General features: G+C 39.8%; 3 protein-coding genes across 9 annotated transcripts; 2 read left to right on the top strand and 1 right to left on the bottom strand.

Moving 5' to 3' along the window:
* Window positions 1–347: 347 nt before the first annotated feature.
* On the top strand, window positions 348–5,463 carry zdhhc11 (zDHHC palmitoyltransferase 11). 3 transcript variants are annotated; one of them, XM_026293809.1, is made up of 11 exons: window positions 348–484; window positions 1,654–1,776; window positions 2,379–2,497; window positions 2,595–2,696; window positions 2,801–2,925; window positions 3,045–3,200; window positions 3,275–3,393; window positions 3,481–3,530; window positions 3,621–3,684; window positions 3,769–3,847; window positions 4,124–5,463. In XM_026293809.1, exons 2-11 carry the CDS (start codon window positions 1,654–1,656, stop codon window positions 4,240–4,242), a joined length of 1,056 nt encoding a protein of 351 aa, XP_026149594.1. In that variant the 5' UTR covers window positions 348–484; the 3' UTR covers window positions 4,243–5,463. The 3 variants fall into 3 exon arrangements, with proteins under 3 accessions (XP_026149594.1, XP_026149593.1, XP_026149595.1); XM_026293808.1 differs by having other exon boundaries at window positions 1,654–1,872; window positions 2,321–2,499; XM_026293810.1 differs by lacking the exon at window positions 348–484 and having other exon boundaries at window positions 1,742–1,828; window positions 2,321–2,499.
* A 617-nt stretch (window positions 5,464–6,080) lies between these two features.
* tppp (tubulin polymerization promoting protein) lies at window positions 6,081–18,445 on the top strand. 3 transcript variants are annotated; one of them, XM_026293589.2, is made up of 6 exons: window positions 6,081–6,548; window positions 8,659–8,832; window positions 11,446–11,526; window positions 12,158–12,493; window positions 16,047–16,200; window positions 16,295–18,445. In XM_026293589.2, exons 3-6 carry the CDS (start codon window positions 11,513–11,515, stop codon window positions 16,502–16,504), a joined length of 714 nt encoding a protein of 237 aa, XP_026149374.1. In that variant the 5' UTR covers window positions 6,081–6,548; window positions 8,659–8,832; window positions 11,446–11,512; the 3' UTR covers window positions 16,505–18,445. The 3 variants fall into 3 exon arrangements, with proteins under 3 accessions (XP_026149374.1, XP_026149373.1, XP_026149375.1); XM_026293588.2 differs by having other exon boundaries at window positions 8,656–8,832; XM_026293590.2 differs by lacking the exon at window positions 8,659–8,832.
* On the bottom strand, window positions 17,958–22,926 carry cep72 (centrosomal protein 72). Of its 3 annotated transcripts, none has more exons than XM_026293585.1 (14): window positions 22,826–22,926; window positions 22,488–22,615; window positions 22,068–22,260; window positions 21,838–21,946; window positions 21,431–21,579; window positions 21,259–21,317; window positions 21,127–21,169; window positions 20,529–20,726; window positions 20,245–20,423; window positions 20,025–20,118; window positions 19,764–19,942; window positions 19,525–19,651; window positions 19,320–19,431; window positions 17,958–19,228 (listed from the first exon to the last, which is right to left on the bottom strand). In XM_026293585.1, the coding sequence occupies exons 1-14, from the start codon at window positions 22,899–22,901 to the stop codon at window positions 19,201–19,203; spliced, it is 1,674 nt and encodes a 557-aa protein (XP_026149370.1). In that variant the 5' UTR covers window positions 22,902–22,926; the 3' UTR covers window positions 17,958–19,200. The 3 variants fall into 3 exon arrangements, with proteins under 3 accessions (XP_026149370.1, XP_026149371.1, XP_026149372.1); XM_026293586.1 differs by having other exon boundaries at window positions 19,809–19,942; XM_026293587.1 differs by having other exon boundaries at window positions 20,529–20,621.
* Between the last annotated feature and the right edge of the window lie 1,575 nt (window positions 22,927–24,501).

The raw sequence follows: 24,501 nt of genomic DNA, 5'->3' as shown, positions 1-24,501 counted from the left end.
ATGGTGTAAGTGCGACCAGCTGCAGAGAAGGTTCACTGCACTGGTTGAGCAGTGTTTGCTACAGTAAGCTGTGGCTGTGGTAGAAAACAGCAGGGCAGTGAAATTATAGCTGTATGCGTACATATAAATTGCAGAAGCTAGAACACAATTTAGGATGAAGCTTGACCTTGAAAGCAGAAAATGTGCGTCTCTGTGTTTGTAGTTTCCTCTGATTCTCATGGGAACACACCGTCGGCGCTTTATGCGGATCTCATATTCTCCGGGGCTTAAAACAGGAACACGCAACGAAAAGCAACGTGCGTGTTTTGTTGAGTCAGTGAAGTGAAACGCTGATTAGGGTCGCAGTACGCATGCGCGGCATGACCGTTTCCATGGCTCGGCTCCGTCCTGCTGAGTCCGGCGACGGGAGCCCCGGGACACCGGGCGGTTCGGTAGACGTCTGTCCGTTTGTTTAACTTTGTGGTCGCTGTCTTTCACCGGAGCAGTAAGTCACTCATGCATTACTGTGACCTGTAGGTTGTTATCGATTATATTAATTTATTAATTATTGGTTATGTATTAGCAGGCAGCGTGTTAACGTTAGCTAGAGACGTTAATTGTAAACAAACAGCCAAAGTACCGTTAAATTCCCGTTAAAGTTCAAGTGATGAGCAAAGTGTATTAATGTTTTTATTTACAACTTTTTACTGATCCATAACTAACTATTGAATCGGCCAGCTGCTTGTCGGGTTGTATTAACTTTAATTCTAATAACATTAATTAAAAAGTGTTTGGTATTTGCCCCGTTAGGCTAACATACACTGCTTGTTCTTAATTAAATATGAATTATGGATTATTGTGAAACATATATTCTTTTCAGACCTTTTAGTTTCAAAGTGTTGGATATTTGCTTTTTTCAAAGTGGTATTTAAAAAATCGTATCTGTTAAACTGACTTTCAGCTGTGTTTTTCAGCCTTACCCTGTATTATCAATCCAGCCGATAATACATGAGATCTCTGCAGTGAACTAGTGGCACATGACATGAACTAGTATCAGATTTTTTTAAATAAACCTGTACACTCCACAAAGAATCAGCAGACACATGCTTGTCCTCTATGCTTCACCTCAGGTGAGAACCTCAGCCTCATTCACATCACGTGATTGTTCCCTCGTCAGATGTCTCATGATTTATCAAAACACAGGAAGGAGGATTAAGAATTAAATTGTGCTTTCTGACTTCTGGAAGCCAAACTCTGCTTCCTTTATCATTGTATCTACTCAGTTGCCAGTTTATAGGGCACATCCATCTAAAAAATATGAAGAGGTTTCAATAAATCCTACCTCATAATGTTATTTTGCTATTTTGGGGGCTGTACTGAACTGCTGAGAGGTGTTTCTGCTATTCTAGCCACTCCATTTTTCTATAAATGAGGGTAGACTGACAGTGTTGTATGAGTTGCCCATGTGAGATTCACTGAGCTTAAAAGGCAGCTTGAGTGTAGATCTGTAGAGGGTGAACAGTCATTATCAACTCAACTGTCCGCTCAACTTATTTTCCTAACTCATTTCCTGAGCAAATGTGGCCACACACTGCTGGGACTGGAGTTGTGTATAGCGACGTTTGAATGAATGTGTGAAGCCTCTTGACTGACTATTCTTTCCCTGCACTGTAGATGAACTGCTTCAGTCAAAGGCTGAGGCGCACGTCTCCCATGTATGGCAGCAGCAGAAATGAGCTGGTTCCCTCCAGACCTCCCAGGATGAACGGATGGACGTGGCCCCCTCAAGCCTTCCAGGTGATCGGCTGGTTGGTGTACAGCTACCTCGCCATAGTCAGCTTTGGCATCTGTATCCCTCTTCTGCCTCAGCCATGGAACCTTGTGGTCTACGCTGTATCCTCAACGCACAGCTGAAACGTTTCTGTCATTGTATTTGAATTTTAAGTGTGTAACAGTGAGTCTTAGTGAGGAATATGGAGCAAACGTTAGTCTCCACTCTGGATGCTGGTTATAAGACAAGGAATTTGTTGTGTTGATGGTCTGTATGGGCTCCAGGCACACCAGATGTGACTGTCTCTGTTTCTGTGGTCTCTATAAGGCCCTTAAGACATAATCAGTGGTGTTTTTGTCAAATGTTGAATGCTGTATGATGTCAGTGCACTACTTGTTTTAACCCATAAAAACAGTTGATTTCTTTAGACCCAGCTTTATTTCTCACACAAAGCTCTACTTGTGTGCAACAGTTTCTTGTCCATATTTACTGTTCTCCATGTTATTTTTTCACATATTGAAATATTTTCCTAATAGCATAACTATTTTCTTTGACTCTTGTTGTGCACAGCTGATGGGCATATCTTTTATTGTACATTTTTTCACTCATATTGCCGCTGTTACTATAGACCCAGCAGATGCCAATGTCAGAGCCAAAAAGAACTATTCAAGTCCAGTGCCACTTTTTGACCGGACAAAGCAACCACATGTTATCCAGGATCTACATTGTTATTTATGTGATGTCAAGGTGTATGTATTTAACTTTTTAAGATTGCAGAAAGATAATTTTAGAACAACGAAAGCACTGTGTTTAATGGTGTCCATCTTCATCCACCTCCATGTAGTGGCCCCAGAGTAAAACACTGTGGTGTTTGCAACAAGTGTGTGAAAGACTTTGATCACCATTGCAAATGGCTGAACACCTGTGTGGGTGGTAGGAACTACTGGTAAGAAGTAGTTTTGGATGATTTGTATTTCTGGCTTCATGACTGATGTAGTGTGACATGTCACTGTGTATAAGTTAACATCAGATTTTGTGTGCTGCCTTTAGGTGCTTCTTCGTAGCACTATCCTCTGCTACTTCAGGTGTTTTCCTGCTTGTTGCTATCATCTTGTTCATCATTATTCAGCATTACCTGGACCCAAACAGCCTCCGAACAGCCCCACAGTTTGAGAGTGAGTCAACACAATGTTGAGCTCTTTTTCTGAGTGAAGAGAAGACATCTGAAGAGCTCTATCAATATTTTGTTATTCACATTTTTTATAAAAACTCTGTTTGTTCCTTGTTTTTGTAGGTATGTTGGGAAATGGAACTTGGCTGGTGTTTTTACCATTAGCACCGATAAAAACTAGCTCAGCTGGTCTCCTAATAATAGCCTTCATAACAGTCATGCTGAGTATCACCTGCCTGCTGCTGCTCTGTCATCTGCTGGGTTTTCACCTTTACCTGTGTAAGTCCCATTCTTGGAAACTGATTTTTGTTCTGTTCTCAGTTTTCTTCTACTGCTGCTGTTTGTGTGTACAGTTTATAAAGGCATGGGTACATATGACTATGTAAAGAGGAAGCGCCAAAGAGAAGCAAGAAATCAAGAAACTGAAGAAGGCAATTCTAATTATGCCAAAACTCCTAACGAGGGCCAAGGGGTAAGAGTTGTCCTTTTCTTCACATTGTCAGTCACAAGTTTATTCCATTATGTGGGGACAACTTTTTTTTTTTTTTTTTTTGTACAGAACCCAGAGACCTCCTTTGATTGTGAACCAGCATTATCAAAGAGTTCAAGGTGAAATAAATTCCTTATGGATCTTGTTATACGACTTTTGAAACTAGCTGTGCGGAGAAGGATGCTAAATGTCACTCTGATTTTCTGCAGTACATGCACACTTGGCAATAAAGGCCCACTCGGCTGCCAGCTTTCAGGGTCGATATGTACAGAGGTAGGCATGCCTATTTACTGTATATTTGCTTCAAATGATTTTCCTTGCACTGTGGGTGGTATTGAAAACTTGTTTTTGGTCTAGGTGGAAAACTTTAAAAAATCAGAAGAAAAGGAGAATAATTTTCATTACGATACAGAAAATCCCACTGAGAACACAGCAAGTATGTCTTTTGTTGCATTTATCATAAATGTACACTTTGTTCTCTGTCCATCCTATTTAAACGAGTAAAATACTAGAAATGCCTTATAACTTAATGCAAATACATACAATACAACTTCAGCTTTGGAAATGTCAACACCTTTCTGACAGTGAGAACAACAATTACAGTTTGTGTTTTAAATTGTTGATCACAGGATTGTCAGACTGTGTTTTTGCTTGTGTAACCTCTGCACTTTGTAAAGATTTCTCATCTGTGCTTGGTTTCTGTATCTGAAAGGGGAAATGTCTATGAGCTGGAAGGCTGACACTGATGAAGCGGCTCAGAGTGCTGGTGTGAAGTCTGTTCCTGGGGTGCAGGACCCACTGGGCAGTTCAGTTATGACTCCAGTCCAGTAAAAGTAACTGGTGTCTGCATCCGTCAGTATATGCTGCATTCAGGAACTATTTATAACGAAAACATGCTTCAAGAACCTGAGCAACAAGTCAATGGGCCTATTGTTGATATGGACAAAAGACATCTTAAACTGGATAACACTCATTTTGGAACATGACATTTTGTATATAGTGCTGAGTTAAATGTGGACTCGTATTTACTTTTTGTTTCTTTTCATCTGCATTGTGTGTTTTAATGACAGTGGTTATATTATTTTATTAAGCACTATCTTATTGTATAGAGTCAAAGTCCAGGCCCACTTCTAATTTTATCTCTGTTCCAGTGGCCTGAGTCAATTAGATATATAAATGTATTTTGGCATTTTCCTGCAAAGCCTAAACATGATTCTTGAGCTTCCTGTTCAGAATCTGCTGGGCAGTAACATTTGAGCATCTTATCATATCATCTGATGACCAAAGAGAGATGTGTATGTGCTACTTTATACAGTATATATGTTGTCTAAGATAAAGTAGAAGAGTAGGTAGAAGCTTGAAAACAGGACAGCACTTTTTCCATTATAGTTATATTGAGGTTTGACCACACAGTGGCAGTATGGAAAGCTAATCTGAATCTACAGCTTTGACAGCCTGGCTAAAACTATAAATTTGACAGCAGAGGGATACATGGCCAACTGAGAGGGCAGGTTTGTCATTAGGCAGGAGATTAGGTTCAAAAGGTCAGGAATACACAAACTGGACTACGTAGGATAGATCTGAAGGAAGATGTCTCATCCTGACTTACATCCTAGGGGTTGATAGAGTAATTTCCCAGCTTGTGAATGGAGCTTCTCTATTCTTAAATGAAACAGGATTAATCTCTACAGCACTTTTATTTGACAGCGTTTGGAGGCTTTCATACTTAGAACTACTGATCAAGATGGATAGTGACCTGGTTATTGGTGACACAACAGAGAAAACTAAACTGTTGTAGTTTATTACTGAGATAGGAAATATCTCTTTTTTTCAAAATTCTGTTCTGTGACATTTGTTTTCAGACTATTCACTGGCAAATAGTTGTATTTGTGTTTCCTGTCACACATGCCTCAGATTGTTGCTTTAATTCAGGCAGGCCTCTTTGTATGATCCATAAGGGACTTCATATCCCAACATAGCTGTTATTGTATATATATTCATGTAATAGATATTTTTAAAAATAAAAATAGGGATTGTTGCTGCCAATTCAAACTGTTTGTATTGCTGTCACATTTTTTACCACTAGAGGGCAGTAGGGACTGGGAGACCCGTATGAGGGAACGGCTGTCATCTCATTTTAATCAGGCTATCACCCACGTATACTTTTTTCTTGTTCTTGAAAATTGAACTTGTTCTTAAAATGCTTTAAATGTTCCACAAATATTCTTATTGAATTTAAAGTTTTCAGAGTCTTAATATTGTAAAGGCTGACAGGGGACACTGTATTATAGGCCCTTTTCACAGCCTACTTTGTTTTATTTCTGAAAGAAAAATTGTGTGAGGAACACCTATTTTGGAAAGATTCAGAAACGTGTCATAAGTTGATGTGGACAAGTTCTACTTTTGTGCAGTGTGATTCTACTGTGTCCAGGCTGCTCTCATCATGATCAACTCTGTCACTATTCTCAGCCCTTTCTTTTGCCCCTAACCCTGCGTGTTTTTACCGTGACTGGCCCCGGGCTCTGAAGCGTATAGCTGAGAACATGGAGGACCAGTAGGACCATCAGCAAGCCTGTGGGGTTACATAATGTCCATCCATGAAAAGCCATTAGACAAGTACTGGTTGTGTAACACATTAGTGCACTGGACATCAGAAGAGTGTGGTTCAGAGAGCAGTCTTGACCAGATTTGCATCCTTTATAAGGACATAATAGTGTAGTCTTCAAAGACAATTGCTCTGGCCCACAGTCCACCAGTCCACCTAGAGGACTAGTGCTTGGACCAGAGACAGGGTCAGGATGTGCCTGGTTTGATTGCTGCTGTGTGTGACAGCTCATCTGATGCCCCCCGCCTACATTGCCTGTTTATTTTCTTATTAATGAGCTTCCACAAGAAGAAGCATCCGCACCCTTGGTTTGTTTACATCGTCCATCTGCGCCTCTCGAAGACGCCTGTTTGTGAGCGCTGTGGCACCGTCTCAACAACAACAACCGGCAGCCAATCAGCGGGCTGGTTTCTCTTCAGCATCTCGGAGGGACCGAACCACCGGGCAGACCGGAGCTCAGGCAGCGGGAGGAAGGACGCGCAGCTATGGTTTGGTGAAATCGGCAAAGGACGTGGAGGATTAACATCAGCAGGTGAGTAAAAATGAAGCTCACGTCGTGACTGTTCATGGTGGACCTCGCATGTTTTCACTTTGTGCACAAGGAAGAATTCGGTGATTGCAGCTACAGCAGCCTCCACAGATTCGGCTGGTCTCTTTATGCCCCTTTAATAGACCGCTGGTCCCTCTCGGCTCTGAGGGTTTGCGCCTCTACCTGAGCAACATGGAAAAGGTTGTTCTGGTTTGGCAGTCCTGCACCAGGGCTGACCATAACAAACGGATCACGTGGACTCTGTGTGTGAATCTGACATTTGTGAGTTTATGTAACGTGTTTCGCTCAGACAGCAGCCACGGACGCAAACACGAGCCTTTCTCCTGTGTTTATCTTGCAAGCGTGGGCTCAGGGAGCCAGACTGAAGGTTTCTGCAATAAGCAAAATTATTGGCTGCAGGGAATGATTGACAAAGCGTTTGGCCTGTGGCTGCAGCCTTTGTGCCAAGCTGTTGGTTACATGAAGGGTGTTACATAATTATACACGACAAAATGAAGATTTATGCTCATTTATTAGCCTCATGATGCTGAGTGAATTGAGCTCTTAAGGAAAAGAGAGAGTAATGAGTCATGAATAGAGAACAGTATGTTCTGGTTCTGTATGTATGTACTCAGCAGGTGTTTACTGCTTAATAATAAACACACACTGTTAGAATCTGTCGTATCACTGGTTAAAGTAGGAGAAACGATTAATTAATGCATTATTTTGTGAGCAGTGTCCACCTCTACCATAATGATGCTAATATGGTTATTTTCTTCCACTGAATGGTTATGTGTCGCCTGATGGGGTGAATTAGGTACGCATGAGAAGAAGACACAGTCACTGGGTTTGTCCCAGATTTCTCTGTCCAGAGTTTCATTGTACAGCTCCAAGAGCCTTTGGGTTCTGTCATAAATAATCAACCTCGAAGTGGAAATTATCCTACTTATTTGTGCTGAACCAAGTTCAGGTCAGGTTTACAAAATTAAAGGCATTCTTTTGGGCAACATAAAGTGTTGAGGTGTAATAGCATTTTTCTCCACACGTCTGTCTCTGGCATCATGTATTCCTCATGAAAGTGTTCTTGAATAAGGACACAGGCTTTCTTTACCTTATGCTGCTATTTGGCATACTGCTGTTGCCAACAATAACTGCTGCAACTTGTTTCAAACAAGGTCTTTGACTCAGAGAGCAGTTATAGGGCTGAGGGAGACGAGGGCTGCAGCATACTGATGTCATGACCTCTTGCCTTGTGTGTTTGGGGAGAGTGGGCCTTCGAACTGGGAAATAGCTAAGAGTTTCTATTTAATGGTGTGCTGGGTGGTGTAACAGTGTTGGGACCATATTAAAGGAACAGACTGACATTGTTTTATCTTTTCATGATTGAACGGAAAAGACCAAACCTAACACATTGTATTTGTCCATCTCTCTCAGTGCGTTCCAGCTTTCTCCCTGTGGCCATCAGTGCCAAGCTCATTCATCACTACTAAACATATAAGGCTTAGAAATGGGTCACAGATGTAGATTTTCATTTTTAAAAAAGGCTAAGCACCTTCCTAAAACAGCTGGGCATTGTAGTTTTTAAAAAACTTGAGCAAATGGGGAACTAGTCTCTGCTGAGGAGTAATATACACCTGGGGACAATGAGAATGTATATCCCATTGCTATATAGTTTACAGTAGAAATGCAGATGGAAATATGGGGAAAGCCTCCAATTGAATATCATATTATTATATTATATATTAGTGGGATTAATTAAAATAAGCCATAATCTTGGTAATGAAGACACTTGTACCCAGTGCAATGATGTGGCTCACGGATTTGTTTGTAATCTTTAATCGGTAAACGTAGTAATAGTTGGTTTAAGAATGTTTAATTTGTTTCTGCATGGCAACACAGGTTTAAGGGACAAAGGAATAATTTACTTCAGGTAAATACTTGTTAGTAGGATCTGTTCATTGTTGTTCTTTCCTTTGGATTGGATGGCAGTAAGGTGGCAGACATGGTGTGCTATATGTTAGGTGTACAGCATATCAGGCCTGAGCAGGGGGGTCACTGTAGTGGTGATGGTTTCTCTGTTTGTGATTGACTGACATGTCACATTCCACAGCAGCTGCTTGGAAATAATACTGATCTGGATCGAAGGCAGATGGGATCTCTGCATGCCCACTCACCATGATGTCATGATGAAGGAGTAGACTGCTGCTAAACATGAGCTTCTCTCTGGCCTCTTAGACCATCACAGACATGTACAACCACACCACTCTGACAGCAGTGTCATCATTTTGTGAGTTAAACACCATCTGCCAAACAAACAGCATAACATAACATTTTGTTTTTTGGTGTTTCAGTCCACATGTCTATTGGATGATCTCCTCCTTTAAGAATGAATAGAATGTTCCATCCATGGCGGCGTATTGTGGCTATGAATAAACGCAGTTCAAAATGGGTCAATTTATTGTCAAAGCACTCATCTGTGCAGTGTATTGCCAGAAGGCCAGCGTATGTAAGCATGCTGTCATCCAGTCACAGATTTGTCTCTGGAGATCTGCTCTTAACCAAAGAGCTTCTCGCTTTTATATGTGGCAAAGTGGGGCAGAACAGAGGTGCAGGATAAACCATTCTAAATTGATAGCTGTAACCAAACCATACATCGCTTTGAATTACATACAAATCGGTAGTTAAATTTGACCAGGTTTCACCTATTTGTTATGTGCGGTTAGGCAAATACTGAATGGGCTCCTCTTCTTATTATATTGTATATAATAATAAAAACTTCAGTCAGAACATTCTATTCAGTAGGTGTCCTATTTCCAGCCACTGAACGCCACATTAGTGCAGTGTTGATGACCTCTCTTATGAACAGAACATCGTGGTTTGAGGAGGCTGTTGTACTGAGGACACTTGAGAGTAGTTTCTATAAATTGGAAGAGAAAAGATTCCTTTGTTTCTCACGATCTTGCAGCTGTCACCACAGCACAAAGAAAAACACAGAGCGCCGTTACGTGACTGAAAGGATGTGGATACCCACTGAAAGTAAAGTCAATCATGATGGCGCCATAAAGTGAGCATTACAGGAAGCTACTGTATAAAACTGAGCTCAACATCAAATTGGAAATACAGAAAACAATTTTTAATGCATAACTACCCTATCAAGACTTTCTTTGTATTACTGTATGATTCTGTTGACACTAAATAAGTAAATCATCTTCAAATTTATAGTTTGAACTACTTAATAAAAAATGTTTATGATGAGCTACAAGGAGTGATGTGATAACAAAACAAATTGGTGTCACACTTTCTTAGCAAGCAGTGATCTAACAAATCAATTGAATTTCAGAAAAATTCCAGGTATTGCGTGTTTTGGTTAATTACTATTCAGCTTAAGTAACTTACATTACAGAAATCTTGTATAAATATGACGGTACTCTTACAAATTCACGCTAAGACCTTAAAATTTTTATCTCAGGAACTTTTTAGCTCAAATTGAGTTATTTGCTCAATTTTGGATGGATATATATCATTCAACTGATTTGGCAAATTGATCTTTGTGTGTTTATTACATACATTTTAAATGTTTTAGGCTCAAAATAATTTTGTACGTGTAATACTTTGAATTTGTGCAGAAAGTTATGAGGGCATTTCATCGCTGAATGGATCTGGACTCTCTATTAGAAAGTAATATCCCTTCATAGGTGAATATACTTGAAAAAAATTAATTTATGGCTCTAGCAGCCTCAGTATCTCCATCTTGATTGTCTTGGCCTGAGTCCTCAATGACATATGACTGCAGAAACCCCTGCCATCAACAGTGGTACTCTGCGATGTCACCACGTGCGTATGTGTGAAGAAATGGGCATGGGTCACACAGAGAAGCCACTTGCATTTGACAATGGGTTCCCAGTGTCTGTAGCTCTGAATGCCATTATTCATACAGAGTAATAATCTCTTCTTTTTTTTCTTGACATCTTGACTATAATGGCGTTATGCAGTGTCAATCTTGGGACGTTTGTACCCATTTAAGTGTCAACTGTACTTAACAAGGTCACGTTCGTGAGTACTGGGCACAGGGTCATTGAAACAAAACCTTTTGCTTTACATGGTGCCATTCGGGGTGAGTGAGAGAATTTTATTGGTGACTTGAGGGTCCTGCTTGAAACCTTTCCAGTTGTATGGTGCAGCCCACAGGGTACAGCATCTCACTCCGACTTGCATCTTGTTTATGGCTACTTAACGGTGGTGAGTACAGTTTTGGCAGGTAGCTTTAGAGACTGTTTTGGGGCGTACTTAGCCATGGCAAAACACATCCTTTAACGATGCTGAGATGAGTATGGGAACATCTGAAAGGTGAGCAGAGAATCATGCTTTTTATATACCAGAAGGTGTTTTATGCTCTTTTGTAAGACAGTAATTAAATTTTCTTGTTTCTTACAAAACTAAAGAAAAGGCTTTCAGATAGGGTTCAAGTGAAGTTGAGTAAGAAAATGAATGCTGCTCCTTTGTTACATGCAGATGCAAGATGATGAAGTCTTTAGAGAGGAATCCCTGTATAGTCGATGAAACCACTCAAACCAAGAGAGAAGTTGTTAAACAGCAAGCAAATCTAGTCTTTGCATTTTGGTGTTAATTATAATTGAGAGGATGTTGATCCTGTTGCTTCTTAAGTTGTGAAAGTTTCTGAAAGTTTTTCTTAAATGTTTCTGTGGGAGTCATGCCAGATTTTACAGTCATAGTTAATTATTGGAGCATGATTAAAGAGAAAAGGCATATTGGAATATGGTACTATTTGAAGTGATGCTCTGTTAACTACTTTCCTTTTTTTTCTGCCTCTTTCTAGCATTCATGTATGTACAGGTACATCCTCTCACATCACTCACCTTCATGCTCATTTTTTCCACAGCACAAAGAGAAAACAAAAGTCAGCTACTCCAAGCACTGCACAGAAGGACCCAAATTCCTGCACAAGCATGGCAGACCAGAAGTAAGTTTAAGGTGCCATCTATAGTATATAAGCAATCACTTCACATTTTGTGTGTTAGTTCATATACCCGTCTGCTGGCTTGGTTCTCGATTTGTGTGCTTCTGAATTCCAGAGATCTATTTATATCATTCAGCTCTGTGCCAGAACACATAAGACATTTGCCCATTCACAGGCAGTATAAGCACAGAAACGTACAAGGACAGACTAATGTTGCCTGTAACACAGAAGTACAATCAGAGATAAATTAGCAAGCTGTTTCTTGACCTTAAGACATGACATACTGTTTACCTTTCTGCAGAAGGTCTTGCAGGTCTAGTCGAACAGGGTTAGTTCAGATGTATTTCTGCCAAAAACCTACTTCTTCCTTCCTGTTGTACAAACTGTGGTTAAATGTCCACTTGGTTAGCTTTTAATGTAAATCTTAAAAATAATTATTTATCTTATTTGATATATAGCCAATATTTTTTTATGCCCCAGTGAATGATTTTATAGATCTTGAGTCCAGAATATTTGAGTTTTGTGGTTTGAAAGAATAGCTTTAGTTTATTAGTACATTTTCTATTAGCTTATATTACCTCAACTCTTACACCACATGGCTGTTCGGATGATACTGTATTTTTTTTCCTCTCAGAGACAATGTCGATGACTTTAAAGTCCAGACAGCCAAGCATCCTAATATCAGCTCGGTCCCTTTACGGCCGCACAGTGAACAATCTAAAGACCGGCTGTCCAAAAGGCTTTCATCTGAGTCCAATGGGACCAGTGAAGGAGGTGTGGGGTCATCCACGCCAGTGGAGCTGACCGCTTTGGAAGAGGCATTCCGACGTTTCGCCATCCATGGTGACACTCGCGCTACCGGCAAGGAGATGCATGGCAAGAACTGGTCTAAACTCTGTAAGGACTGCAGTGTGATTGATGGCAAGAACATCACCCTTACTGACGTGGACATTGTCTTCAGCAAAGTCAAGTAAGGAAGACACCAAATGTATTGTTCACTACACTGCATTACATTCAACTGTTTAATAATATACCTTTCATTTTCTAAAAGTCTGTTTTAACAGCTCTTTATAATCTGCTATCACCAGAGCCGGCTAAGATGTTGTAACACTCACAGCTGTTGAAACGCTACAATCCTGTAGTGACATGCCTGGTACATTACTGTTGCAGCGGCAGAGATGACTATAGCTGAGTCACATAGGTCAGCAAGCCCAAAAGGCCGTAGTGTGAGAAGTTAAATCTGCCTCTTAATTTTTCATTAAAGTCAGTAAATCTAAGTCAATGCAAAGTGTCAGTCAGTAAAGCCACTGTAATATTAGCAGAAAAGTAACGGTACATATGTTGCCGTTATTGCATTAAATGTTTTCAGACCATATTTTAGAACCTGCACTTTTTCCTTCTTTTAAGTTGGCTTGGGTGAAGCTGACCAATAAAAGGCCAGGATGGCTCATTCAGTATCTCCTCAGGCTGCTCTGATTCATCCTCTACTGCCTGATCCAAGTGAAGTAGACTCTTTAATAAGCTATGACCTCAATATTATTTGATCGTTTCAGTTTTCATCTTTACAGCTGTGCTTATATTTACAAAGTATACTCTCCTGCAAACTATTTAGGCTGATAACATATCGACAGATGTGTGATGACATCTTCCACACCACATTCAGTTATAGTACTGGTATTGCATTGCTGACATACAGTGAAGTTCATACAGTTGTTTCCTAAATAGCGCAGAGTAAAGCTGTGTAAGAAGAAAGTACAGGGCTTTTACAATGTGGGTTTGCACGTGTTTATTTTGGAGATCTGCATTCATACACAAAGCAGCTTTGAATTTTTTTTTTATCTGATTGAATGATGTGAATAAAGATTATTCTGGTAGACAGCTCCAGAAAAGAGAAGTATGGCTGGAAGCCACTCATCACTCATCATCATGTCTTGCTGCAGGATAAAGGCCATGAAAAAGGTCTGCTTTGGAATCTCATACTGATTTATTAGATTTTCCATCTTCTGCCGAAATATAACCATAGTTCAATCTCAGTCATTTTGTGCACACATTAATATATGCAAGAATTTAAAATGTTTCATACTCTTATTTTTCTGGTTCAAGAGTCCTAAAAATATAATTAAAAAAAACTAAAATACCAAGTTTTCTGAACAGACAAAGTAAGAAAAAAAAAGCTTTAAAGGAGATACACAGTAATGCTGTGAGAGGATTTAATACTTAGTTATTAGTTTAGTTATTGAAGGCACTGCATGTGTTTGAGATGCTAGAGACTTATTTTCTACGTCTTCCAAAAGGTGCTTGTACACCTTTTTCAATTAAAGAGCATCTTGTGTCTCACAAAAAGCAATCCACAGTGTGCTACTACACATTGAGAAACCCATGCTCTAATCCATCCATCCATCCATCCATCCATCCATCCATCCATCCATCCATCATCTAGACCCCCTTAGTCCTAACCAGGGTCCCAGGGATCTGCTGGAGCCTATCCCAGCTCTCTTTGGGTGAAAGGCAGGGGTCCACCCTGGACAGGTCACCAGTCCATCACAGCCATGTTCTAATATATTTAATAACAGCGTCTGGTTGTGGGATTTAATAATGCAGAATGGAATATGCAGTCTAAAACATTCGCACGCCTAAAACGGTTGGCATGGCAATGAGTGTTCATGTTTAATGTTGTGAATATTTTTCTTGGCATGACAAGAAAGGGAACTTAAAGCTGAGAGCTTAATTTAAGCTTGTTTACATCCCACTCTATTGTTGAACAATATTTAAATATGGTGAAACAACTTTAGAGATTCAGGGAAAAAAACAGGTTCCTTGTCTTTTCACACATTATTTTAGTGGTGGATCTGTGCAGTGGGTTATATATTTGGTCATCTGAACTCTTCATTTTGTAATAATGGCTCTAAATAGTCCACTATGCATTTTAAGTGGCCCACACAGTACAGTACAGTTGAGTCTGAGCAAAGTGTGTGGTGTGTGTACACTTCAGAGGCAGCCACAGTATAAAAAGAGGCACAAACAGGGGGAGGGGTTCATTTTCATGTTGTTTCTGACTCCAGGCATGACTGAGCCACTCAGGGCTGCTGTTACAGAAATGTAACCCTAACCCAAAGCTCTTTACTTGCACCAAATAATGAAATATCTTAATAAGCACAGCCTGGTTGAATGACTCCTTGTTTATTGAGGTTATTGAAGTCTGCTGCACCACATTTATTCTCAGCTGTGCTGTCTCTCTCCTTAGACTCAAAATACTACAACATCATCTATTGATGAGGTAGAAACTGAGTTTGGACTAATAGTAATTAATTACTACTGTGATGTGATAGTTGCTTCATTTTGCAGGCTTTAGTTGTCTCCTCATAACTCAACACTATCATACAGCAGCATTTCAAATAGAGTTAAGCAAACTGCTACATCAGAGCCATATGGATCATGCCCTGCAGATGTTGGAACTATGTAAATAAACAGAAGGGCAGCTACTGAAGTCACCCTAATTAAAGTAGAGTTGCCTTTTGTCCTTTTTCATCCTCTCATTCTCTGATTCTGATTCTGATTCACTGTTTATTTACACAGGTCAAGCATTTTCATATCTTGGAGAATTTCAAAGCTCAGTATAGAGATCTGCAGGGAACACACATATCTTCTTTAGACAGAAGTGCCAGCTGGAAGCCCAGTTTCCCCTCTGACAATAGACAGCCTGGAACAGGCGCAGAGAAATCAAGCTCTCATGTGTTAACAAAACCAGTCACTGGTTGAGTCAAATTATTAATACACCCAAACATCCCTGTTTACTGTAGCTTGTTGCTATGACAGGAGGTTGCCCAGGGAAACTGCAGGCTTTATAGGATGTTGTTTAGTTGGTTTATCACCACAGCAATGGCTGTTTGTGTTTGTGTTACTATGCACTTTTAACATGGAAGTTAAAAGTGAAACAGGCAGATGGCCAGTTAAACAACTGGAGTACTCTCAGATGGAGAATGATTAATGATCATCTGTGGTATAGTAATGAGTGGTTACAATTTGACCTTTTGTACTCACTTGCATTTAGCAGGTGTAAATGTTCAGCTAAACTGAAAAAGATCAGGGCTCTGGGTCCTGAGAAATGCAGCCAAACTATACGGCATAACACAATATGATACATGATTTGAGTAGACAGCCACATATACAGCCTACAGCCGTGTGTGAAAAGTCTGTGGAGTTCCTCAGATGACAGTTCAGCACTGAGACGCACTGGGAGACGAGATCCAAACAGTGAAGGTTTTTTTCAATAGGATACTGTCTCCATGTTGTGTCTACATCTGTCCTGTTAAAGCGATCACACGTTGCTGTGTATACAAAACTGTTCGCTCTCACTTAAAGATTTCAAACTTTACCAAGTGGCTGCAGAAAAGAAAATCTGATAAAGCAGAATTAAATATAGTTTTATCCACTGAGGCACATTTGAGTAGATAGATCTTTTTGGGGTTTATGTATTATACTGTGACATGTTATCCCATACTCCTTTACCATCTGCATTTCAGGAAGAAATCCTGTCGCACCATCACATTTGATGAGTTCAAGGCTGCTCTTGGGGAGCTGGCCAGGAAGAAATATAAAGACAAAACTGGAGAGGAGGCTGAGGCCGAGGTCTTCAAACTGATCGAGGGGAAGGCACCTATTATCGCAGGAGTTACGGTAAGTTTGTGAACATCAGTGATTTAATTGCAAATCACATCACGTCCATGTCACCAGGAGTCACATAAATTCAACCGCTCATACTTCCTCACAGAGAGCTGTGGCTTCCCCGACAGTGAGCCGCCTTACTGACACCACCAAGTTCACAGGTTCACACAAGGAGCGTTTTGACGACACCGGTCGTGGGAAGGGTAAGGCGGGACGAGTAGACATAGTTGACACCTCGGGATATGTCTCAGGATACAAACATCGAGGGACATATGAAAAAAAAGTCAATAAACCTACTGTGGGCAAACCCATGTGAGGATGAAGAAATAAACATTTGATCAAAATACCAGGATAATTTTCTATCAAAAAGAAGGCACAAAAGAATAGGATTTCATATATTTTCCCACCCCTCTATTTGGTGTGTGTGTGAAAGAGAGATTTTGTTAAGTTCCTCTCTTTGTGAAGTGTGAGAACTGGAAAACTGTTTACATCTATTTTTACAAAGTCATCACCAGCTGGTACATTCCTGTCTGATAGACAGTTACTGCCAAACACTGAAGAGTACAAACGACAGAAACTTCCATGCCATGAATACTGAAGCTTTTTTGTTATGATAGGGCCTTATGATACTTATTGAACACAATGAACAACATACCAAGAAAAGAAAAGTGGAACAAGTATATTATTAACAGTGTTGCGCTTTTTAATGAAAATGTTTGTTTTCTCATATTTAGCTAAAACATGGCATTCCACAGTGTTCTGATGATACTGGGCACTTATTTTGGACATAGAAATTGTCAATGTAAATCTTTTTTGAAAATTTAATTAATTCCATCTTCAGTGTTAATTGTTTGTCTTGCCATCCCCCCTTGTCAGCTGTTGTCTTTAGACTTTTTAATTTCATGATCTTACACTTGCATTTGAATAATTTGCTTTCAGCGTGATCCAAGAAACATTTGATAACATAAAAAAAACACATTTAAGTTGGCTGTCAGAAGAAACATTTTTACCTCTGCCATATCTTCTTTTGTCTATATGTAAAATGCAATAACAAATTTCCTACCATGCAAATCTTTTAAATGGGCCTGCGTGCAACACAAAAATGAATTTGGCCTTTGTTTCTTATACTGTCTTTATTCAGGCCCTGTTATATCTCGCTACACCAGGAGTCTCTGACTCCAGTCCTCGAGGACCACTGTTCTGTTTGTTTCCCAACTGTCCATGCCCTACCCACTGCTGATTACCTGGATCAGGTATGTTCAGCCAAGAAGCAGGACAGTGGCCCTCGAGGACTGGAGTTAGAGACCCCCGCTCTACACAGAAACCATTTTGCTAATATGCATTGTGATCACTGAACTGGTGAATTCAGCTGAAGAAGGAAGCTCTAACCACATTGACAGCTGAGTTGTACTAGATTGTATTTTTACCATTTAATTATTTGCTAATCAGATTTCTATACAGTAATTCTAATATATTTGTGGTAAGATTGTGTATATTCTAAAAAGTTATAGCCACATCACTTAATTTATAACACTGGTTCCATGTTTTTTGCATTGCTGTACTTTGTGCATGTTATGTACAGTATATTGCATTTGATTGAGAAGCATACAGCATATATAGGAGTTTGTCGTATCTGAACTGCTATGCCTGCTATCAGAAGAGACTACTGGACTACTATTTTATTGCTAACAAAACATTAAGTGATGAAATTGTGGGATCATGATAAAACCTTGTATTGCTTGAAATCAATATATGTCAACTTGTACATGTACAAAGTCAGCTATCCTTTAATGCTCATGTGTTTGTCTATTGATAAAGATACAGAGTACCATTCACCTGGGGGTACTGTAACCAAGGCACACGTGAAACTGCAAATAAAAGCAGAGTTTTACTGTATGACATAAAGGGAGAAATGCAAACCAATAACATACTTCTGTGGAATATTTTTTCCAACATGAGTGTTTGTCTACACTACCTGTATCCTCTGCTGAAGGATCATGCATCAAGGTCAAAACTAGCAGCTATTGATGTGTTTTTGTCTACTGCAGTAGCTTGATCTCTTTCTGTGCTTAATGCCAAATAATGTGCACCTTTAATGTGGAGGAACAATATTGTCTTATTTTTTAAATAACTTTTAATGTACCGGTACTATGTGCCCCAGTGCATGCAGTGTGTTTTTTGTTGTTGTTCTTTAGATCTTTTAATGTGTACTCATGATTTGTATGGCGTTATTGAAAATAAAGAAACATACCCAGAACCTCTGCTGAGGTGTGTCAGTCTCACTGTAATACTCTAATGGTATATTCTAATGGCAGCCCTGTGGTAGACTGGTGACTTGTTAAAGGGTGTATCCTACCTCCTGCTCTGTGTCAGCTGGGATAGGCTGTAGATTACCCCATAACACTCCAGGAGAAGTGGCTATAACTAGTTGATGAATGGATATGCTTATGCTTTTTGCAGGAAGGCTAAAAGTCACCCCACCCTCCCCTGGCAGCACTAAGCAGTGATCTGTGACACAGTCACATAAAAATAAAAGCTACATTAAGTTTGTGTAGAATTCACATCCTAAACTGGTCTGCCAGGTCTTGCAATAGTGTTTGTGAGAGGAAAGTGGTGTGGTGTGTGTGTAGCTCTCCAGCCGTGAGGCAAGGATATGAATAAAGTGCAGCTGGAATCTAGATGCATTCATTCCACTGTACCGTGCAAAACAGATGGAGACACAACTGACCTAAAAAAAAAACATCTCACTTACAACCTTGTTTGAATAAATTGCCGTTTCCCATTACCTTTTACATTGAAGAAACACAGCTTATACATATTTTAAACATAAACACTACGTTTTTCAAAAGATGTACACAAGAAATCAGTGATGAGTGAAATAAATTAAAAATGAATTAAAACAGTCTTGCATTGGTAATATGAGACTCAGCACAGTCATTTATATTCCCATCCGGGCATGCACCTCATTCAAATTCTTCTTTAATCTTCCCCACTTGCCTTCAGCTCAGCTAGCTAACACTCCTTGGTAGCCACCAGGGACCTGCAGTACGTACACAGACACATTCAAATAACCAGTAAAACAGGGCTGATTTAGATATGATTGCCATTGCTCAGATGGGACATCTTTTTACCTGTGGCTTTCTTGCAGCATATTTGACAACTCATTGACTCTCTCAGCCTCCTGCACTTTCTCCCTCAGTCCCTCAATCTCTTTCCTCAGCTCTTCTACTTCTGTCTGAGCCTCTAAGAATGTGCAAGCACAAAGCATCACCACATTTGTAAAGAAAACAGCACAATGTTCACTCATATGCATCTCCTGCTGCTATTTACACCCACCTTTAATCTGAGAATTAGGTGAACTTTTCATCATAGACTTGAGGTATTGTCGTTCTAACCTGATGAGCTGTTTCTGTAGAGCAACATTCTCCTCCAAGACAATCCTCAGCTGCTCATTTAGTTTGCCCTGTGTTAGAGAAAACAATAAATACATTGTGATCACCAAATCTATCAGGCCTCCATAATGAAACCCCCTAAGCATCCCCATCATATTTTTGTCTAGTGCTGAATCCACCCACGACCGCACTGTGAGTCTCCTCCAGCTGAGCATTGAGGTTACGGACTTTAGTTCTGTGCTCTTCCTCTCGTGCAGCTGTATGAAGGTTCAGTGCATCAACTTCCCGTCTTAAGGTCCTGACCTCAGCCTCCCGGCTGGAAATATCACTTTCCATCATAGAGAGGATCTGGACTGCCTGAGCTACAGCCAAAAATAGAAATGATGAGAAGATATTCATTACCTCAGACCCTTGGCAATCAGATACCATATTCCCCAAACTCACACAGGAAGTTGTTGTTATGATGCAGTGATCTCTCTCCGGTCCAGTGTTTGTCCACAAGGTTGAGAAGCATCTCCAGGGGTTTTCTGTACCTACCCTAGAAGCCGAAATCAGAAATACAAATTTAGATGAGAAGACAAACATGAAATAGGATTTTCAGTAGACACAAGGAAAGACTCATGATTCAGTGTGTACATGAATAAGATGACTATAAAATGTCCACCTTTTTCTTTTCTGCTTGCTGTGGCAGAGTGGAGCCCCTTTCTGTCTTGTGGAAGCTAGAGTAGGTCAGTCTTGGAGGGTGTAGGATGGGGTTAGAAGGGTCAGACAGATTCAAACCAGGACGACGTGGACTAGGAGGCTGGATATTAATAAACGAAGAACTATGGCGGCAACTTGGATCTGGGAAATTATTAAAAAACACAAATTCAAATCAAAATTTGGTAAATATGCATGTGTATAGCTTTTGACATGGCAACTTATTCAGTACAGGCACTCAATTCTTACCAGGATTTAGAGTAAAATGTCCTTTGGCTACATGTCTGGTTTGTTTGGGGAAGTCCTTTTGCTTTTCTTGCCCAGGCACAGTTCTGTGTTTCTCTACAAAGGGGCCAAAGGACACCTTTGGTCTTTCAGTCACTTTTAATGACGTAGAGTTTTCATCATCAGGTGATTCTTTCATGTGTGAAACTTTGGACTCCTTATCTGGAAAATTGCAAATAAAATAAAATCTTAATTAACTGATTAAGACTTAGCTTATTTCTCCACCTAGTGGTGGATGTAAAAACTGTCAACAATTGGGAAAATTTTTTTAGTTTTATAATTAAGTTGCAACCAGGTGGCATTTAACTATTTCAACAAAAAATAATCCTGTTTTTACTCAGCTTTCATTACCTATTTTAATCATCTAATCAACATTATGAATCACAAAAATCTGATGTACAGATCTAGATGTGGATACTTATTTCTATGCACCACATAAAAGCTAGAGAAACTTACCACTGTGCCATAAAGTCTCCTTTCACCAAGATGAACCCAAATCACCCCACTTCATCATTAAAAGATTCACTGCTCGAGAAACTGAAATAATACTCTGTAAACTTACCATACTTCTTGAATGGATACCTGAGGATGGATTTAGCACTTTTCTAAAAAAAAAAAGTACATATAGTATTTATTATATACATGTAAATGTACTACTGATGATATACTTTAACCTACACTTAAACAAAATCACCTCTTTTGGAGTAGAACTTCTCTGTTCTGTAAAATCTTTTGATTCTTCCTCTTTGGACTCTAATACAGAATATAATTTAAAATAATGACAAGACGAGACAAGAAAACAAGACAAATCTAGCTGGTTGGTTTAGAACAGAGATTTTGATTGCTTTTGATCCTTGACAGCTCACCTTCTGCCTTCTTGTGAACAAAGTCAGAGGTTGTTTCACTTTCTCCATGATTTATAGCAGCAAAGTTCAACACAATATCATCAGTGTCAGTCAGCAGAGAGAGCCTCTTGGTTAAACAATTAACTAAAGCGAGCCTTGGCTGACTGCCTCTAGGAACCACAAGCAAAAGCAAAAATACAATATGTAAGCAGAAAATAATTAACACCACTAAAGTTATACATAGCTCCTCACGTGGTTACTTCCATCAAATTTAAACACAGAATTCTGTCTCTTGATTTGATCTTACGATTACTACAAGGACAATTTAAAGTAATGGGCATTTATCAAGTGATATGTAAAAAGTTTAAAACATTCTCATGGTTCCCTGTCCTTTTAAATTATGTAAGCATTTGATGCTTTCAGTGTACCTTCGATCCTCAGCCTGATTCAGTGGGGAGCTCTTTTGCTGAGGTTGAAGATCAGAGGACAATTGCATTATGGCAGCTTTGCGCTCAGTGTCTCTGACTGGACAACTGTCTAGAAAGCAATGAAGGACACCAATTCCTATCAGAAACTGTCTAGAAAGCAATGAAGGACACCAATTCCTATCAGAAATGTATCTAAAAAGCTAAATCTGGGAGACTTGGCTACATCGTACCTAGCTTCCGTAGGCTCGGTATGGCATGCACCAGATAAGAGCGGTAGTTTGGGTCTCTTTTGTTCAGAGGGTTTAGCCTGAGGTCCAGCTCTCTCAAAGCCTGCAGCTCAAACAACACTTTCACCTCTTCAAGTGAAGGTATGCAGTTATAGTACAAGATCAGTCTCTCCAGGACTTTCAAGTGTTGCACGCCCTGCAAAGACACAAATACAGTGTAATCAGCGGTCAGGCAATGATATTGACAGACAGTATAAAAGTAACGTTAAATGATTTATCCAAAATTAAAATCCACTTAATGGGAAAAGAGGAGGAAAACCTCACCTTATACTGGGGAATTGTTTAACATTTTTATATAAGTTGAAGTGTCTGTAACAAATACAAACACATTTACACTAATTACACATGATGTAGTTTTCAAACCTGAACTGAGATAAGAGCATTGCAGGAGAGGTCCAGAGACTTCAGGCGAACAAAGTTATTCAGAGCGTTTCCTAGATGCCTGATCTTCTCCTCATGCGTCCCGGGGAGGCTGAGTGAGCGGACATCACCTGTTTCAAAAGGTAGAAATGATTTGCACCATGTGCCTCAGGTGCCAGTTATTGCTAGTAGCTGCGTTAGCTGTGATTAGCTTAGCTGCCGATTCTAAGGCTTGGGAAAGTACCTGCAGCTGTTTTATATAAGAAAGGTAAGTGTCACTACTTGAGGTGTACTGATGATTATTACTATATGACCTTCCTATTGGAATGAGGCAATGTTACCGAGACGGTGATGCTTCAATTGTAATCGGTCCCGTATCCATTGCTCCGTTATTGTTGTCAAACACTCCGCCGCCATACTTTTCGAACTTTTGCTGCCTTCAGGTACTATCGGATAAAACGAAGTCTTCTTTGTCCAGTCCATTTTTTTGAAGATTACAACCAAAGCATATATTTACCGTTTCGAACAGGCAAAAACATCTATATGCTTCTGATATATCAGGTTTTTAACATCACCTTTAACTGTTATGGCGTTAATTATGCCTGCTGTAATAATAAAAATAATACAAAAAATCTAAATAGTAGGAAAGTGTAAAATATAAGTTATTTATAAGACATTTGTACAAATCAGAACTTATGTTAATTATTTCGCATCGACGGCATATAGGGGTGGACCTATACAGTGTGATGTGTAGGGGGTGGTACGGTGGCCGACAAGGGCAAACGCGCTGCAAAAGAGAAACGCTGCAAAAGAGAAACGCTGCAAAAGAGAAACGCTGCAAAACAGAAACGCTGCAAAAGAGAAACGCTGCAAAACAGAAACGCTGCAAAAGAGAACACAACGGAAGTGCGCCAGGCCGATAGGGGGACCCCGAACTGAGGGGTGCAATGAACAAAGAACTTTTACAGAGGCGAGAGAGACACATGTAGTGACATAAGTCACGTCTCATTTTGGAGGTTGCGTAATGACGCAGGTTATAGTGTTGAATTGCAAAAGAATTGAATGAGCGACCTCTGATGATTGTTCTCATGTGCTAATATGTGCTAACAATGTTCTGTTACATTTGTTTACTTGATCAAAATGTCATACAACGTGGGGGGGTTGGGAGATCTGAAGGTGCGTTTTCCATTTGTTACTTAACACTTGGCCGTCATCTTTTACAACATTGTACTTTTATAATACTGTAAAACATGACGGCCAAGTGTTTAAAAAATAATAAATGTAAAACGTACTCTAATGCCCGCTAAATTCACAGCCAGCAGACGTTCTTTTGTCACTTTGCTTTATTAAGTTTTTAGTCAGAACAGGTAACAGGTAACAGGCTACTGTTTCAGCCGTAGCCACGCTAAGTAGGGATGGGAATATCGACTCTCTGGAATCGATACTTCCATACTTTGGAGTCGATACTGTCTTAAGTATCGCTCGATACCACTCCTAATAAAAAACGTGCAATTAGTTTTCACTTCTGAAAGTTTTGGATGTGTGAAAACCAGCCCAAGCGTATTTTAAATGGTCTTCCGTATCACATGATTATGGCAGCCAATCAGATGTCAGAGCTTTCCAGAGCCAGTCATGCACTGCAGAAGGAAGTATTACTCTCTCCACTCTGCAGCGTGGAGGGACCTCCTCCGTCTCAGTGCTGACAGGCACGGCAGCATGAAGAGAGATAGAAAAAGAAGCATTGTGTGGTGCTATTTTTCACCCACTACGAAGGGAAATGCTATTTATTTATTATCATTTTATTATTAGCATTTAAACAAGTATTTATGTTCATGAGCATTATTCATGTTGCCATTGCAATAAAGATATTAATCAACACTGTGCAATAATGATTTTCCTTTAAGGTGCAGAAGGTATCGGTATCGTCAATACTGACCCTGTAGTTACTTGGTATCGGATCGATACCAAATTCTGTGGTATCGCCCATCAGTAACGCTAACTCCCCTCACCGAACAGC

The sequence above is a fragment of the Mastacembelus armatus genome, chromosome 16 (genome assembly GCF_900324485.2).
Source record: "Mastacembelus armatus chromosome 16, fMasArm1.2, whole genome shotgun sequence".
NCBI classification, from domain to species: Eukaryota; Metazoa; Chordata; class Actinopteri; order Synbranchiformes; family Mastacembelidae; genus Mastacembelus; species Mastacembelus armatus.
The sequence above is the reverse complement of the archived record's forward strand: the minus strand, read 5'-3'. Positions and strand labels throughout refer to the sequence as shown.